Source organism: Capricornis sumatraensis, chromosome 12, assembly GCF_032405125.1.
Source record: "Capricornis sumatraensis isolate serow.1 chromosome 12, serow.2, whole genome shotgun sequence".
Taxonomy (NCBI): Eukaryota; Metazoa; Chordata; class Mammalia; order Artiodactyla; family Bovidae; genus Capricornis; species Capricornis sumatraensis.
This window is the reverse complement of record NC_091080.1, coordinates 38,624,370-38,641,299: the sequence shown is the minus strand read 5'-3', so window position 1 is coordinate 38,641,299 and position 16,930 is coordinate 38,624,370. Positions and strand designations below refer to the sequence as shown.

The following is a 16,930-nucleotide window of genomic DNA, read 5'->3' as shown; positions in this document are numbered from 1 at the left end:
CCTCTGAGCCCTGAGTAGCATTCCTTGTTTTATACAGTAGGTTCACATTAGTTAGCTATTTTAATTGCTTTACACTTGGAATACTATGTGAAGGTCTGGTGGAAGGCCACCAAAAAGACTTAGTAAGAGTTACACACAGCCCTTGAGAGAAGGGCTGCATACTGATGATGTTTCCCCGTGTGACTATTTCAAGCGTCAGGATTTCCCAATGGGGAAAGCAATAAGATCAGAAAGGTGCTCGAAATGGGGAAGATAGGAAAGTCAGTTATATAAAAACTAGATCTAGGGTGCCTGTTCTTGAAGAGCTTGGTGTTTCAATGGGGGGGGGGGTGTAATGAAGTTTCAAAACGCATGTGGCAGATGAGGGACGTAAAAGCTGGGAGTGAGGAGACACCTGTGCCATTTCTACATGTCAGGTGCCCAGTGAAGCATGAAACAGGTAGTTACTGGGCAAAGGAAAGGCAATGATACTTCACTTTATGGGTAGTAAATGGTCAAAATTCACCTCCTCAGGGGTAAAAGGTATAGAAAATCATTGATGAGCTACAGTTGAAATAAAATTGTAGCCCATGTTTTTAGAACTCAACCCAGTAAGGATTAAATGGGACCATTTAAAATGGCATTAATATACAGAAAACCTTCCAGACCTCCTCAAGAGTCCTCAAGAAATACCCGAGGAAAAGCTAACATGGTTTCAGGAGCACACTTTGTCTTGAATGGCTTCAGTATTTTGTGGGGTTTAGAGCCAACCATATCATTTCAAAAAGGACCTCCAGTCCAGCTCTTTCCTCTGTTCACTGTCCCTTCTTGCCGCCCCCTACCCCCTACACATGCTCAGGTATAATGAACCCAGTGTTTGCCCCCTGCGTGTTGAACTTGGTAGCCGCCTTTGATGTGTTCTGCCGGGGAGAGTTGTCAAGGTGGCAGCGTGACACAGGGCAGAGTAGAAATGTGTATGAGCATGAAAAATCTGCTATTAAAGTAAACAAGGTCTCAGATTCAGCGCTCATTTAATGTCAGGGCCCTGGTTTATCCTCAGTGTTAGTCTGTCAGGAGCAGGCTGCTTCGGTAACACAAACGTGAAGTCTTTATTTACACTTGTTAACTCGGTCAACCATGTGTTAGCAACCTGCCCTTGTAAAGTGGTGAGAAATTTATTACACCTTCTCACCATGACCTTGACATCTTTCAGGAACTTCTGATCAGTGAGGACCAATACTTTATGCTTTTATGAATTTTACGTCAGAATTTGAATATACTGAGCTGTTAAAAATTGCTACATTCCCTTCCTGTATACCCTAGTATATCTAATTCTGAAAAAGGGAAATATGTTTTTAAAACTTGATTTAAAAAATAAAAATAAAAACTTGATTTAATAGTGCTTTCATATTTTGTCATGAATCCCCGTTTATTAATAGCTTTTTTAATTGAAATTAAGAGTTCATAATAAGTATGTGCAAGGTTCTTGTCCTTGAAAATGGATATAATTGGAAGAACCTTTACATTTTCTTTTTCTTACAATAATTAATAAATATTAAAACCAGTGAAGTCTTCTTTATTACAAAGAAAAGAAACCTCAAAAGTTAAGAAATTTATTTATACAATATAGCTAATAACAAGAAGAGGTCTCATTAATTGGAGATTAGTTATGAGCCAGGCCAGCAGTAGGGCCTTTAAATGTATGTCATGGATTATCATGACAGTATCATAGCCTGCACTGAATTCCCCATATGCTTTCATGTTATTATTTATGTTTTTTCCAGAAATTTTTCTCAGATGGCAATATTTTTTTAACTTTTCTTTTTATATTGGAGTATAGCTAATTAAAAATGTTATGATAATTTCAGGGGGACAGTAAAGGGACTCAGCCATGTATATACATGTATCCATTCTCCCTCAAACTCCTCTCCCATCCAGGCTGTTACATAACGTTGAGCAGAGTTCCCCTTCGCTCTCCAGTAGGACCAGTGGGGGAGGATGAGGGAAAGGCAGGACAGTTAGGAAGTTTGGGATTGACATGTACAGACTGCTGTATTTAAACTGCTCAGAAATATTGAAGGTGTATCATCTGAAGGTTATGCATTAGTCAGCACAGCTTCAAAGTCCTAGAAACCAAAGTACAGAATTAAAAAGATTTCTCTTTTCATTTCAGTCCCTGTTTGCACTAGGACTAGAATGCATTCACTTAGTCAGCTGGTCATCAGTTCTTCGCCAGAAATGTACCAGGCAGTGTTCCAGGTGCTGGGAATAAGTGATGAATGAGATAGTGACGCTCGCAGTCCTCTTAGACCTTGTAATTCAGTGGAGGAGACAGACCGGAAACAATTAAACAGATAAGGACAAAAACTTCAGGTGGTGCTAACTGCTATGAAGAAAATCAAATGGAACGTAATGATAGAGAATCACACATTCAGAATGGTGCAGGGAGGGGAGGGGACAAGAAAGGTCTTTTGATTGCCATTAAGAATATCAAAGTTTGGCTGCCATTAATTTTTTTGACGAATCTTATTTTGAGCACTTCATATATCTTCATGTGTAGTAATCACAATGAAATTAAAGGAGTGCTTTTAACTTTTCATGTAAATATAAGGGTATTAATGATATCTTTATTTTACAAAGGGGAAGCATTGATTAATATATTAAGGATTCCACAGGCATTGTCTGAATGCATTAAAATGTATGGTCCTATTAAAAACAACTACTCTCCTCTTGGTAAATACGACGTTTAAATAGTACAGTATTAGCTATTTAAAATAGTTTTCAAGAAGTAGTTATTTTGTTTTAATATAACTTTATTTCTATAAACTTGAGAAAATCTCATCTATGTTTTAGATCCATCAAAGGCACATTTCAAAGTGGAATTTATAAATTCTAATAGAACACAGTGGGTCAGAAAATTAGTGAGCAGATGATAGGTGTGTTACTTACTTTAAATGCCTGTTTTATTCAGCCAGTGAATATAAAAAATAATCTCTGTAAATTGTTGGTATGGTAATTTTAGAGGTTATCCTAAACTATAGCACATAATGTCATTTGGATAATACAGTCATCAAAAAGATTGAATTATGATCAAAGGAATTTGATTCAGGTATCAAAAGGAAATGCCAAAAAGAAGGAAGGTGTTGACTGGGATAGGCACTGACTTATAGCAGAAATCAACAGGTTTACTTAAGTCCCTTTACTTACAATGGAAGAGAGAACTAGAAGAGTTTTAAGTATAATGAGTTCAAAGAAGTCTGGGTGACTGGGTGCAAGTGGTCAACTTGTGGATCATGGGAAACATTGGTCTATCCAATGACCCTATCACCAGCCAAGTTATCAGTGATTTATTTATTACTTATTACTGTTAACACTGAGTCGCTTTAGCTAAGTCAAAAGATTAAAGTTTAAAGAAGGTTTGGGCAGACTGGGATTGGGATTGGGCAGACTGACATGTCATGTAAAGTCTGGAAGATCCACTCTGAAACCTACTCATTTCTTGAACGGTTTTATCAATGTAACCTCAGCTCTGCTATAAAGAAATTATTGGTTAGTTAATTGAGAAGCATATACCAATGGAAGAAGAGAATAGTCTTTCAGTCTTGGAGTAGAGATCTTTGACACAGAGGTCAGTGGTTTGATACATAGGTTAAAAATGTCAGCATCCTGAGACGATATAGTAAGTCCTTGTATGTTAGCTGCTGTTGGAATATGATGGCAGTGAAGAAGTCCTATCTTCAAGCAGAGTACAATCTAGTCGTTGCCAGTAGTATATTTGAGCAGCCTTCATAGAATCTTAAACTGAAATCATTCATAATTTGAAGACTCTGGGGCCAGATTGCCTGGGTTTTAATTCTGGTTCTGTCACTTATTAGCTCGTCTGGGTCCTGACTCCCTCATCCTTAAAAGGACACAGTAGCAGTATCTACTTTGTAGGTTGTGCTGAGAATTAAAAAGAGTTACTATACATACAACTTTGACAACAATGCCTGATACAGTGGGTATTCTGTAACATGCACGTTCCAGTTTCTGAGAAAATAGTCTTTGCTGGAGCAGAAGTCAGCTCCTATCCCAGCTGCCATTTACAGACTTGAAGACCTGAGCCAGTGATTTGACTTCTGTCAAAGACAGAATCCTCCCAGTTGATGTCATGGGCTTTAAAATTACTTTTGAAATAGCAAAATGTGATACAAGTGTGAGATATTTAGTAATATGGTATCATGTTGATTAGCTTCAGCTATGTACTAAGGGTTGCCTTTAGTTCCTATATGAAGAAATTTTGCTTATGCATCAGGTTGTTCAGCTACTACTCAATTTGCCTTTTTTCTCCAGACTTTAACATTTTTATTTTGTTTTGGGGTATAGCCAATTAACAATGTTATGGTAGTTTCAGGTGAACAGTGAAGGGACTCAGCCATACATATACATGTACCCATCTTCCCCCAAACCCTCCTCCCACAGTTTCTTTTTTAAATTATGTACCAGTAACCTGCTGTATGGCACTCACTGAGGGCACAACAGTGAACAACCCAGAAGTCCTGGAGCTCACAGTCTGGTAGGAAACATACAGGAGAACAACATTCTAGAAGACAGACAGCAGGAGCCCCTGGTAATCTCCCCAGGGCGGAGGAAGGAGCGGAGGGGCAGTGGAATGGAATGAGGAGTGACACCTAATGAATCTTGCTGGGGAGTAGGAATTTTCTAAGTAGGAAAAGGGCAGGAAGGCATTCCAGGCATTCGATGAATTGCAGAAGGGATGTAACAGCACAGAGCACACCAGAGGCAGGCGAAGGCAGGAGGTAGGGATGGGGGAGCCAGGTCACCAGAGGCCCCTGTGGCACCACATCATGGAATTTGGACATTGTCCAGGAGGTGCTGAGAAGCCACTTCAGAACTTGAAATGCAGGGGGGAGTAAACAGTCCCGGTTGCAGTTTAAGAATATCATCTGATAGTGCTGAGAATGGAAGAGAAGGCAGGGAAATCATGTTAGGAGGGAACTGCGGTGACCAGTCACATCATCTCGGAATGCTAAAAATCAATTACCAGTACAGGAAAACACGGGTAAAACAAAGCAAAACCTGAAGTCAGCCACTTTGCTCTTTGGTCTCTATCGGAGCAAAAGTAGACTGTCTCAAATGTATTCTTAAGAATGAAAGAACATCAGTCACAATAAGATGCATCAAAAAGATAATTGTGGGTAGAGGGACAGGAAAAAAGTGTAAGAGAAGTTGAACAGAAGACAGTGATGCAAATCATTGAAACTGGAGAGTTTAGTTAAGCTGGTCAGTGAAAGTTAGATGATAACTTGCTCTACTGGGTGATGACTCACAGTGTGAGATAAGGCCTGAGAGAAAATTTTGAATGAAACACTATGCAAACATTAAGATTTGTCGTTCAGTTGCTCAGTCGTGTCCGACTCTTTGTGACCCTATGAGCTGCAGCACACCAGGCTTCCCTGTTCTTTGCCATCTCCCGGAGCTTGCTCAAACTCATGTCCATTGAGTCAGTGATGCAATCCAATCATCTCATCCACTGTCATCCCCTTCTCTTCCTGCCTTCAATCTTTCCCAGCATCAGAGATACTTTTATAAGGAAAGAGAAACTCACAAAGGTGGAGATATTCCCACTAGAACGGCAGCTTCCTGAAGTCAGGGACTACATCTCCTTTGCTGCTGGACCTGTGTCTTGTGTATAATAATAGTTACTGTGGGCAGGAACTAAATTCCCTTTGTGCACTAGCTCATTTAGTTCTCTTAACAGTCCTAGGAGGGAGGGAGGGTTAGCATCATTTCACAGACAGGGAAGATCAGGCCCAGAGAGGTTATGGAGGGTCCCAGAGGTTGGCCATACCACTCATAAATTAGAGTGAGGATGGATTTAAACCTGGGCAGTGTGTGTCTAGAGGCTGCTTTAAACTAGTGTGTAAGCATGTTAGAGACCTTTGCTGGTCTGGAGGAAGGATAATTAGAATTCCTGACATTTTAAAATGATAGACTATTTTAAATGCAACTTTACTGGTTTAAAGTTCCTGTATGTATCTAAGACATGCAACAAATTTTAAGTTTTATCACTTGTTTTACTAAAAGATTAAAAAAAAATCCTTTATGTGTAAATGTATGCTTCTAAAAAGTTGGGACTTTTTTTTTTCCCGGAGCTAGAAAAGTAGTTATAAAGTTTATTTGGAAGAATAAACATAGAGGAATATATGAGAAAACCCTTAAAAAGAAAAAGAACAGTCGATGTCGGAAGATAGGCCATACTAGATAATAAAACACATCATAAGGCCTCAAAAATTAAAATGATATTTTATCATTTTATTCATTTAGATTAATAGAAGAAAAAAGCCAGAATGAGACCAAAATGCATATGGAAACTTCAAACTTTTTAATAGAAATTTCAAATTTTATAATGATCACAGTTATTTTAAAACTGTTTTGGCATAAGAAATCTATCTTTCCTAAATCTAAAAAGCTACTCCCTATAGTCTTTTCCATCCAATTTATTTATGTGACTCATCTTTATTCAGCAAGTAGCTTAAAGGTAAACTTATCCTAGATTTTATCTAAGCAGTTATGAAATCTTCAAAAATCAGGACCCGAATTATCTACACTAAGAATAGAACAGCAAAAATGGTTATGACAAGATGAATAGATGAACAGGGAAGAGGAGTAACATAAAAGCAAAAGACCTCTAAGAAAGTGAAGAGTGATGTCATACCATTTAATCTGCAATCTTATATCTTGGTTTCTGATATAGAATAAAGACCCCAAGATGGCTCGAGTTGCACTGGAATCTCTGTACAGATTACTCTGGGTTTACATGATCCGAATTAAATGTGAAAGCAACACAGCTACTCAGAGGTAAGGAGCTGGCTTGGGTTCATGGTAATCCCATCACTAAGGTAATGGTAACCACTTCACTCAGCCAATGAAGAGGCTGTTTTGTTTCATTGCTACCCACCCTAACCAAACTAGAAGCTGTTCAAAGCTGACAGCTTCTAAAAGATCTAAGTCCTTTGGACATTTTCAGGCTTTCCTTAGACATTAGCTCAGCAGCCATTATAGAAACCCCAGTCTCTACCAGGATTGCCAAGTTCCGTGTCAGGGTTACATTTGACGCTTTAACAAAGGAAATGGCTATAATTTTCCAGCTGCCCTTAGTTTTCCAGAGAAACTTTTCATAGAGTAATTATGCTAATGGAAAAGAAATGAAGTGGTTTGTTTTCTTTTTCTGAATTCTCTCTGATACTTAGATAAGATGAAGCATCTACCATTTTCCCTTAAAGTACTGGAGCTCAGCCAATCGTGCTTGTTTTCTCTTTTTTTTCCCCCCTTATCTTTCAGCCGTCTTATAACCATCATCACAACACTTTTCCCCAAAGGGTCCCGTGGTGTGGTGCCAAGGGATATGCCTCTCAACATCTTTGTGAAAATCATCCAGTTCATCGCCCAGGTAATGGAGATGCTTCTGGGAGTCTTCTAATTGCCTTTAAGTAGCCACCTCCTTCTTAGGAATTACTAACAGACCAAGAGTCTAAAATAATATCTTACATGTATAGACTTTTCAGAGTGATTTTGCAAGTGTTTTCACACATAGCTTATTTTTTTGCTTCAAAACAAATTGTGGCATGGTGTGCCAAGTGTTTTCAGCATTTGACAAACGAAGGAACTAAGAGACAGGTTTTAAGTGACTCACCTAAGGTCACAGAGACTATTAGCAAAAGAGTCTCTTGACCCCTTGACTCTGTTTTTTCCTGCTTCTCTGCTCTAGATTCCACAAGTTAGGAGGAAACTGAGTCTGATGTTTGCAGGAAATCAGAAGATGACAGTTATTGAACTTGGATGAGTAAATCATAATGCTCTAACTTTCACCCTGTGAAAAAGAAAAATGTAACATGAATAGTAGCATTTATCAAGCTAATATCAAGCCAAGAGCTGTTCTAAGCACTTTACACATACTATTAGTTAAGAACTGGGTCCAATAATATTAAACATTTAATGTTAGTTTACTATTTAGACCCAGGACTTCTATTTTTTAAAACATTGTGTGTAAATGGTTTTATCCCCACTTTGACTTCCTTGTGATTTATGGAGAAGCGTGAAAAGTCTTTCATTACAGTCTGCCCTCTGCCATGAGCTAGCATGCATGAGTGCTAAGTTATTTCGGTCATATCTGACTCTTTATGACCCTGTGGATTGTACCCTGTCAGGCTCCATCTGTCCATGGGATTCTCAGGCAAGAATACTGGAGTGAGTTGCCATGCCCTTCTCCAGGGGATCTTCCCAACCCAGAACTGAACCCACATCTCTTGCATTTCCTGCATTGGCAGGCAGGTTCTTTACCACTACCACCACGTAGGAAATCATGAGCCAGCTCTATACCCTAAAGAAGTCCTGGAACATCTTCATTCTAAGTGTCTTTATTTGTAAAATGTGAATAGGAATGCTTGCCTAGTATCCCTCAGAATGTTGTGGGGATAAAGGGAAATAACAAATGTGAAAAAACTGTTGACGTGTAATTGATGTTGATATAAAGACATAAGGTTCTATTGCTACTTTATAGGTAATTTAATATATGATATCTCTCTGTGTGTTTAGTATAATGAAATGCTTCTGTAATATTTGTACTTAGGGAAAGGACATTACTCCATTAAGGACATTAATTCATCCGCTGCTTTGCAGGCAGATGAATTAACAGAACTTTTCTACGTTATCATGTGGCTGAGAACGTGCTTTGATTATTCTGAAATAGGTTGTTTAAAATGAAGATGACAGATCTTAGTAGTCACTGCCTCAAATTATTAGAATCTGGCTTAAATGTTCTCATTTAAGTGACCTTAATGTGTCATTTGTTGATTATTCATTTCCCTTGCAGGATTGTCTCTTATAAGCCAAAGGATTGGAAATGTTAGATAACAGAAGAAAATGATCATTTTGTAGGGGTATTTTAAAAACTATGTTTTTAAACTGAGTTTTAAGAAGTTGCCAACATTTGCAGGACTAGGAGGAGGAGTTTGTAGTGTGGATAAGCCCAGACACTCAGAATGTTTTGGTTTGTCATGTTTTGATTTTTAGTCATTCCGTGTATTAGGGTCTAATTTCATATATTATAGAATGAGAACATCTCCACACATCCCATGACAACTGAACCAAAGGTTCAGATGGACCTGGATTTCCACCAGGGATTCTCTGTGATGCATGAAATGAAGCAGGACCTCTCTTCTTTCAGCAGCCACCTGTTGGGTGCATGTGATGAAAACAGACATTTTCATGTTAAGTGAGTATTTTAACACTTTGTTTGTTTTCTCTTTTTCACTATAGGAACGTTTAGATTTTGCAATGAAAGAAATCATTTTTGATTTCCTTTGTGTGGGAAAACCAGCAAAAGCTTTCAGTCTCAATCCAGAGGTAAGAATGACCCTTCTGCATGCCTTCACTTTGCAATCTTGGGGAGTGGAGTGAAGGCCATCTTCTCCAAAAAGTCTCCTATTGTTTTCTGTCCATTGTATTTGACAAAAACAGTACAGCTGGTGGAATTTCAGAAGTAAGATTTTTGGGTGAATAAACTTAGAATGGTTAAAGGTTGATATCATATCATCTTCTCTTCTTGCAGAAGGAAGTAAACCTTGCTCCAAAAGGTAATTTGTCACTCTAAGTCTGGTGGTTTATTTTAGAAAAGTCAGTACTTATAATTTATTTTGATGCAGGTTAGCAAATTGAAGAGCTTTGGGAAGTGATGAAGCAGAGAAGAATCAATGCATGCAATGATAAAATACTAAAATACAGTGAAATTAGTTAATGTTTGCGTATTTGATTCTGTGGCAGCATCATAGTTCAAGGGCCAGGAAGGTCATGGAAATGAGTGTATAATGGATATGATGTACTTCCTAGAGTGTGGCAAGGGGAGGGACTGCCTATGCAAATGAAAGCACACTCAGTTTTGGACCTCGAAAAAGACTGGTTAGCCAAGAGAAATATGCCTGGCAAGCGGCCTCTTTGCAGCCTCGTACCTATGAGATTGTAGAGAGAACACTGAACCAGAAGTCAGCAGAGCTGAATTTACTGCTTGCCACCAGCTCTTCCACCTTTAGTAGCTGTAAGACATTGCACACCATAAAATTTTTTTAAAAGATTGTTCCTGTCGTCATTGTGATATCGTCTGGCTCCTTCATCATGTCAGTGAGGAAGGAGGCCCAGAGCCCAGAGGCTCAGAACAGGCAGCTGGTTAGCAGCAAAGGGAACCGAGCCTCCCTGTACCCTCTTGCTTCCTCTCACAAACCCTGATTGCTCTTCTTGGTGCTGAGATTGAGCAGCACCTTGAGCCCAACAAGGCCCAAATAGGAGTTTGTCTAGTTTTTAATAACATTACAGGGGTCCACAATAGCTGCTGCCAGAGTCAGTAGGCCAGTGGGGGCGGGGGGGTGGCAAAGCCAGTGTAAATTCAGGGCATTTTGGCTGAAATGAGGCCCATGACCCACTGACTAAAGAGTCTTCTCATGCCTAGAGACAGCAGTTCCAAGCTTTTCAATGGATAAAAGATGGTCTTTTTTTTTTTTCTTTTTGACTGTGACATATAGCTTAGATTCCCAACTAGGGATCAGACCCAGGCCCCCTGCGTGGAAGCACAGAGTCCTAAATGCTGGACAGCCAGGGAATCCCAGGATAGTCTTTCTAATAAATGGTGCTAAACAGTTGGGCAATCATTTGCAACATAATGAACTTCAACCCATAATTTGCCCTATCAGCAAAAATTAAATCATAAGCCTAAATGTGAAATCCTATATCAGAAATCTTCGAGAAGAAAACATGAAACAAAATCTTTGTGATGTTGAGTAGGCAGAAATTTCTTTGCATACAAAAATTATAAACTATGGAAGAAAAAGTTGATAAATTGGCCATCATCAAAATAAAGTATGCACTTTAAAAGATGATGTTTTCTGAAGCATAGAGCCAAAGACTGGGAGAAAATATTTGCAAAACATATAATGACAAACTCTTCTATCCAAAATATATATGAACTGTCATAACTCAGTAATAACAGTCTTTCGTATGGGCAAAATGAAAAGCCTCTTGACCAAAGAAGAGATACATATGACTGGTAAGCCCATGAAAAGATGTTCAACATCGTAAATCATTAGAGAAATGCAAGTCAAAACTAAAGTGAGATGTGCTAAGAATACAGAGCAATTGGAACTTGATACTGTTTTAGTGAGAATTCAAAATGGTACAACCACTTTAGAAAAGTTTGGTAATTTCTTATAAGTTTAAACATACACTTGGCATTTGATCCAGCAGCTCCATTCCAAGGTATTTATCCAAGAGAAATTAAAACCTATATCCATAAAGGTTTGTATGAATATTTATAGGAGCTTTATTCATGATGACTAAAAACAGGAAAGCCACTCCTGTTCAACAGCTGGTAGATGTCTAAGGAAATTATGAATCATCAATACAATGGAGTACTATTCAGCCACAAAAAGGAGCAAACTATTGATACTGCAGCAGCACCTCAAAAGCATTACACTAAGCGAAATAAGCAAGACACGAAAGGTTGTGTCTGTTTGCCTCTGTTAATATCGTATTCTAAAAACGGCAAAATTATAGACCGAAATTAGACACTGATAGTAAAGTGCTGGGGTTGGAGGAGAGGACTGAGTTTAAAGATATGTAGAGGGACTTTAGGGGATGATGGAAATATTTTTCATCTTGACTGTGATGATGATAGTTGGCGGACTATGTTTCTCAAAATTGGAAGAACTCTAGAAAAGGAGTGCATTTTACTACATGTGATTATATCTCAGTAAACTTGACTTCAATAGGAAAACAGTGAAGATTCTTGCCTACAATATATTTGCTAGTAGGAACTTTTCCAGCATTAATTTTTACCATAGCCCTATATGATCAATTGGTATTAGTATTCTCATTCTACAGAAAGGAACCTGAGACTTGGCCTTGAGAAAGTTAAGTAATTTCTTAAGACCAGATGGATAATAGGAGAGGCATGATACAGAGTTATATAAAACATGAGAAGAAATTATTTTTGAAATTAAGTTAAAAATATACTTCTTAAACTATTCCAGCTTACTTCTGTCCTTGATACTATTCAGAGGAAAGGAAAACTAAGAGAACTGGCCGGATGGCTCACAAATCGGATAATCCACTTGCAGATAATGGCTTGATCATTTATTTCAACTCACGGTCATCCTATGGGTACTGCATCTCCTGAACTAAATGTTGTATTTCCTCATCCAAATGATTGCTGCATCTTGAAAAAAAAAAATCCACAAGCCTGGAGAACATTTCAGAAAGAACTACTGAAATAAATGAGGGAACTAATGAATTTTAATATACAGTCAATTTTTTAATTAATACTTGTTCATATTAGAAAATGGAGAGAGAATATTAGTGAAGGCCATAAAAATCATAAAATACACACTGTATTGGGTATGAATGGGCCAGAGAAATGTTTACCACATCCTGCTTAAAATCTCCCTACTCCTTGAATCTTGAATTAATAGTTTAAAACTAGAAGTCAGAGCTTCCCTGATGGCTCAGTGATAAAGAGTCCACCTGCCAATGCAGGGGACAGAGTGGTTCAATCCCTGATCTGGGAAGATCTCACATATCACAGGACAGCTAAGCCCACATGGCACAACTAGAGAGTGGCCTCCACTGGCTATGACTACAGTCAACCTGTGTGCAGCAACAGAGAGCCAGTGCAGCCACAGAGAAATAAATCTTTAAAATAAATAATAAAACTCTAAGTATTGCTTCATCTTATAAGTATGTGTAATCATGTACTACAGAATGGGTGATCCAGGCAAACTCAACTTGGATCTTTAGCTTCCCACCTACTAGTTACGTGGTCCTCAGTTTACTCACCTGAAAAATAAGAATAATCATACCTTCCTTGCATGGCTGTTTTAAAGATGAGCGTTAATGTGCAGTTCTGGATATACTTTAAGAATTCAATAAATTGTAATTAGGTTGTCAGTGTTACTTCTGTTAATTATTTTCTGCATTAGGGAGTAGTCTACTTAGGGAACTTATTAACTTGATGTGGTTTGAAAATAATAAGTGTAAATGTTTACACGTGGCTATTAAAGGAAGAACAGATGTTTTAGTACCTTCTGACCTTTTAAGATGATTGCTGCTGGAAGCAACTATCTTACTGCGTCATCTTTTGGAGCCATTACCTGAGACTGAGGAAGATAGTGACCTGGCCCAGAAGGACATTTCTTCTTATAAGCTTTTGTGTTGTTATTAGTAACAGGTTCTATGACTTTGAATACTTTAAATTTATTTTCAAATTCACCAGCCTTTGTGATGCCAAAGTCTGCAACCTGCAGTTCAGAGCAGACAACTCTTATTTCTGTGATTCACAGTTAGAACTCCGTTTTTGTTGTTGTTTTTTTTCATCCAGTCATCGTGAATTAACGTGTCTCCTTCCAGGAGACAGAAGAGACTTCTGTTGACCTCAGTTTACCTTACTGAAGCAGCTCCAGAGGGTGGCCTCTTGTCCCTTTGAGGTGCACCCAGGATCCCCCAAAGAGAATGAGTCTGCTCATCTCTTAACACGCCCTGCAAGTTTGGTGACAGTCTTCCCAGCTGTTTCCTTGTGACGCAGCAACAAAAGCGTCAGAAGTTTAATTTTACTTCCTTGTTGTTCAGTCGCTCAGTCGTGTCCGACTCTTTGCGAACCCATGGATTGCAGCACGCCAGGCTTCTCTGTCCTTCACCATCTCCTGGAGCTTGCTCACATTCATGTCCCTTTATTCTCTCAGGTTTGGCCTCAACTCTTGTGACGTTTAAATGACTTTCCCACTCTGATCTAGATGGCAAGCCATGCTTAACTTCTCTGAAGGACTGCTGGTCTGATTTCACGACAGTAATTGGGTCTTTCTCTTCATCATGAACATGTTGTCTCCTAACAGAGAATGAATATTGGCTTAAGGGCGTTCTTGGTCATAGCCGACAGCTTGCAGCAGAAAGATGGAGAACCTCCCATGCCGGTTACCGGGGCTGTTCTCCCTTCAGGAAACACACTGAGGGTGAAGAAAACGTATCTGAGTAAGACACTAACTGAAGAGGAAGCCAAAATGATAGGTGGGTTTCAAAGATGTGTTCACGCTGGGTTTTATTAAGCCTTTAAAATGACCAATAGATACTCACCCTTAGTGAGATATACTTTTAAAAAATATTCATAAAAGTAGCTGATGAGACATTTCAATATTAATTGTTTTGATTCAGTCTGTGGTTTGTTTTACTGCCCTTTAAACTTTTTGGAACTTCCTGTTAAACATTTTGTTGTTTAAATGTTAGATTTTTATTTAAGTTTGGTCTTTTTAAACTTCTAATATTGATTATCTGCAGTTTACAGTAAATTTCTAAGATATCTGTGTCCTTTGGTAGAGAATCCTGTTTATAAAGCAACCATAAAAATATATTCATTCACTTATTCATTCCTGCATCCATTTTTATGGTTCCTTTTTTTTTTTCAGTAAAATTAGTTTAATCTGTGTTTTAAACATGCCAAACCCCATATCTGCCAGGGTATATTTTGGGTTTAGCCTACATAAGATTATTTTCTTTTTAATTTAACTATCTTACCTCAAAGAGATAACTTTTTGCATTTGTTTCCTTTTTTACTGAGTTTATGAATTTACAAACATGCTTCAAACTTGTTAAGACAGTTCCTTGATTCCAAAGACCTGGAGGAAACATATGAGGAAACTTTTTTCTTTAAAATATTTCTCTTTAGTTATGAAATGGTTAAATGAGTTCAAAAATTTTTAATACATCAGAAATAATCATTACTAATTATTTCATTAAAGCACAAATTTTGAATGCAAAGCAATTTACATTTTTATTATATACATAAATATAGAAAATGTATATACATATATGAAATGCATATTCTATACACATTTGCCTTCCACTCTGCTGAGAGTGATAAAAATAATATCACTGAAATCATCTTCCTTCATTTAAAAATTTATAATGTGAAGCCATTTTATTACTGTTACTAAAAAAAATGTTTATTTTGGGGAAAATATAATTATATTTATATTTATAATATAAAGTTATTAGAATTCTAACCCCAAATGAGCATTGTCTTTTACTACCTTTGATTCAGATAATCACTCATCATGGTGATTTTTTTTTTATACTAAGCAAAAACATGAAAATTCCAGCATGGAACTTTGTTTCCTTTTTTACTTTAACTCTTCTCGAAAATATTTGCCTTTGAAGAATTGGATTTCCTATGTGTTAAATTTAAATGATTCTTTGGGTAACACCCACTACATGAGGGCGCTATGCTAAGAATCCTGCAGATAAAAGATTAGAATTAGAATTAAACTCTGCTAAATAGGTTGGTCTAATCAGCAGAATTAGACTCTTCTCCAAGAACTCATTGACTCACAGAAAGTCTTCAATAAAAAAATACATCACCAAGGATAAATAAACTGGGAATTTTACTCTTTGATAGATTCGGTCAAATATGTTACTATAATGCATATTTTTCAGGCATGTCATTATATTACTCTCAAGTACGAAAAGCTGTGGACAACATTTTAAGGCACCTTGATAAAGAAGTAGGAAGGTGTATGATGCTGACTAACGTCCAGATGTTAAACAAAGAACCCGAAGACATGATCACGTGAGTATAAATGAGGACTAAGTTTTCAGTGAAGGATTAATGAGCCAAAAGGCACCAGCAGAGATCTTTCTCCTTTAATTTGTATATCGTTCTCATCTTATTAGAGTCAGCTCTAAGAAGTGTTGTTATTCAGCGGTTAAGTCATGTCTGGCTCTGCCACCCTCTGGGCTGCAGCACTCCAGGCTTCCCTGTCCTTCACTGTCTCCTGGAGTTTGCTCATATTCATGTCATTTGAGTGGGTAATGTCATCCAACCATCTCATCCTCTGCCACCCTCTTCCTTTTGCCTTTAACCTTTCCCAGCATCAGAGTCTTTTCCAGTGAGTCAGCTCTTTGAATCAGGTGGCCAGAGTATTGGAGCTTCAACTTCAGCATCAATCCTTCCAAGGAATATATGAATATTCAGGGTTGATTTCCTTTAAAGAAGTGTTAGGGATATTAAAAACATAGTTTGATAATCTTTGGTTAACTGTAAAAGTAAAGTGAAATCCAAGATTGATCTTTTTTGGCTATATTTCAAGTATCATTAGGTCAGTAAGTTAGAAAATGGGCCCAAGACTTTTTCTGGTCCACGGTTTTCAGAAGTGATGTTTTGCTCCCAAGCCCATGTGCTAGAGCAACACCACCAGTTTACACTCATACCATCTTTAAGAATCACAAGTTCACTTGTTTCTAGTGAGTATTCCTGAAATGTGAGAGTTAAACCTGCTTAATACTCATCTCACATGCTAGTAGAGTGATGCCTAAAATTCTCCAAGCCAGGCTTCAGAAATACGTGAACCGTGAACTTCCAGATGTTCAAGCTGGTTTTAGAAAAGGCAGAGGAACCAGAGATCAAATTGCCAACATCCGCTGGATCATGGAAAAAGCAAGAGAGTTCCAGAAAAACATCTACTTCTGCTTTATTGACTATGCCAAAGCCTTTGACTGTGTGGATCACAATAAACTGTGGAAAATTCTGAAAGAGATGGGAATACCAGAGCACCTGACCTGCCTCTTGAGAAACCTGTATGTAGGTCAGGAAGCAACAGTTAGAACTGGACATGGAACAACAGACTGGTTCCAAATAGGAAAAGGAGTATGTTAAGGCTGTATATTGTCACGCTGCTTATTTAACTTATATGCAGAGTACATCATGAGAAACGCTGGGCTAGAGGAAGCACAAAGTGGAATCAAGATTGCTGGGAGAAATATCAATCACCTCAGATATACAGATGACACCACCCTTATGGCAGAAAGTGAAGAACTAAAGAGCCTCTTGATAAAAGTAAAAGAGGAGAGTGAAAAAGTT

At 38.0% G+C, this 16,930-nt stretch overlaps 1 protein-coding gene across 2 annotated transcripts in view; it reads left to right on the top strand.

Moving 5' to 3' along the window:
• The window catches only part of FRY (FRY microtubule binding protein), a 248,217-nt gene that overhangs the window by 106,799 nt on the left and 124,488 nt on the right, over positions 1 to 16,930 (top strand). For both annotated transcript variants that reach the window (XM_068984472.1, XM_068984473.1), the window contains exons 12-16: positions 6,737 to 6,840; positions 7,324 to 7,432; positions 9,301 to 9,387; positions 13,914 to 14,085; positions 15,508 to 15,640. In XM_068984472.1, coding sequence (XP_068840573.1) covers positions 6,737 to 6,840; positions 7,324 to 7,432; positions 9,301 to 9,387; positions 13,914 to 14,085; positions 15,508 to 15,640 — 605 coding nt within the window. The remainder of the gene's footprint in view (positions 1 to 6,736; positions 6,841 to 7,323; positions 7,433 to 9,300; positions 9,388 to 13,913; positions 14,086 to 15,507; positions 15,641 to 16,930) is intronic.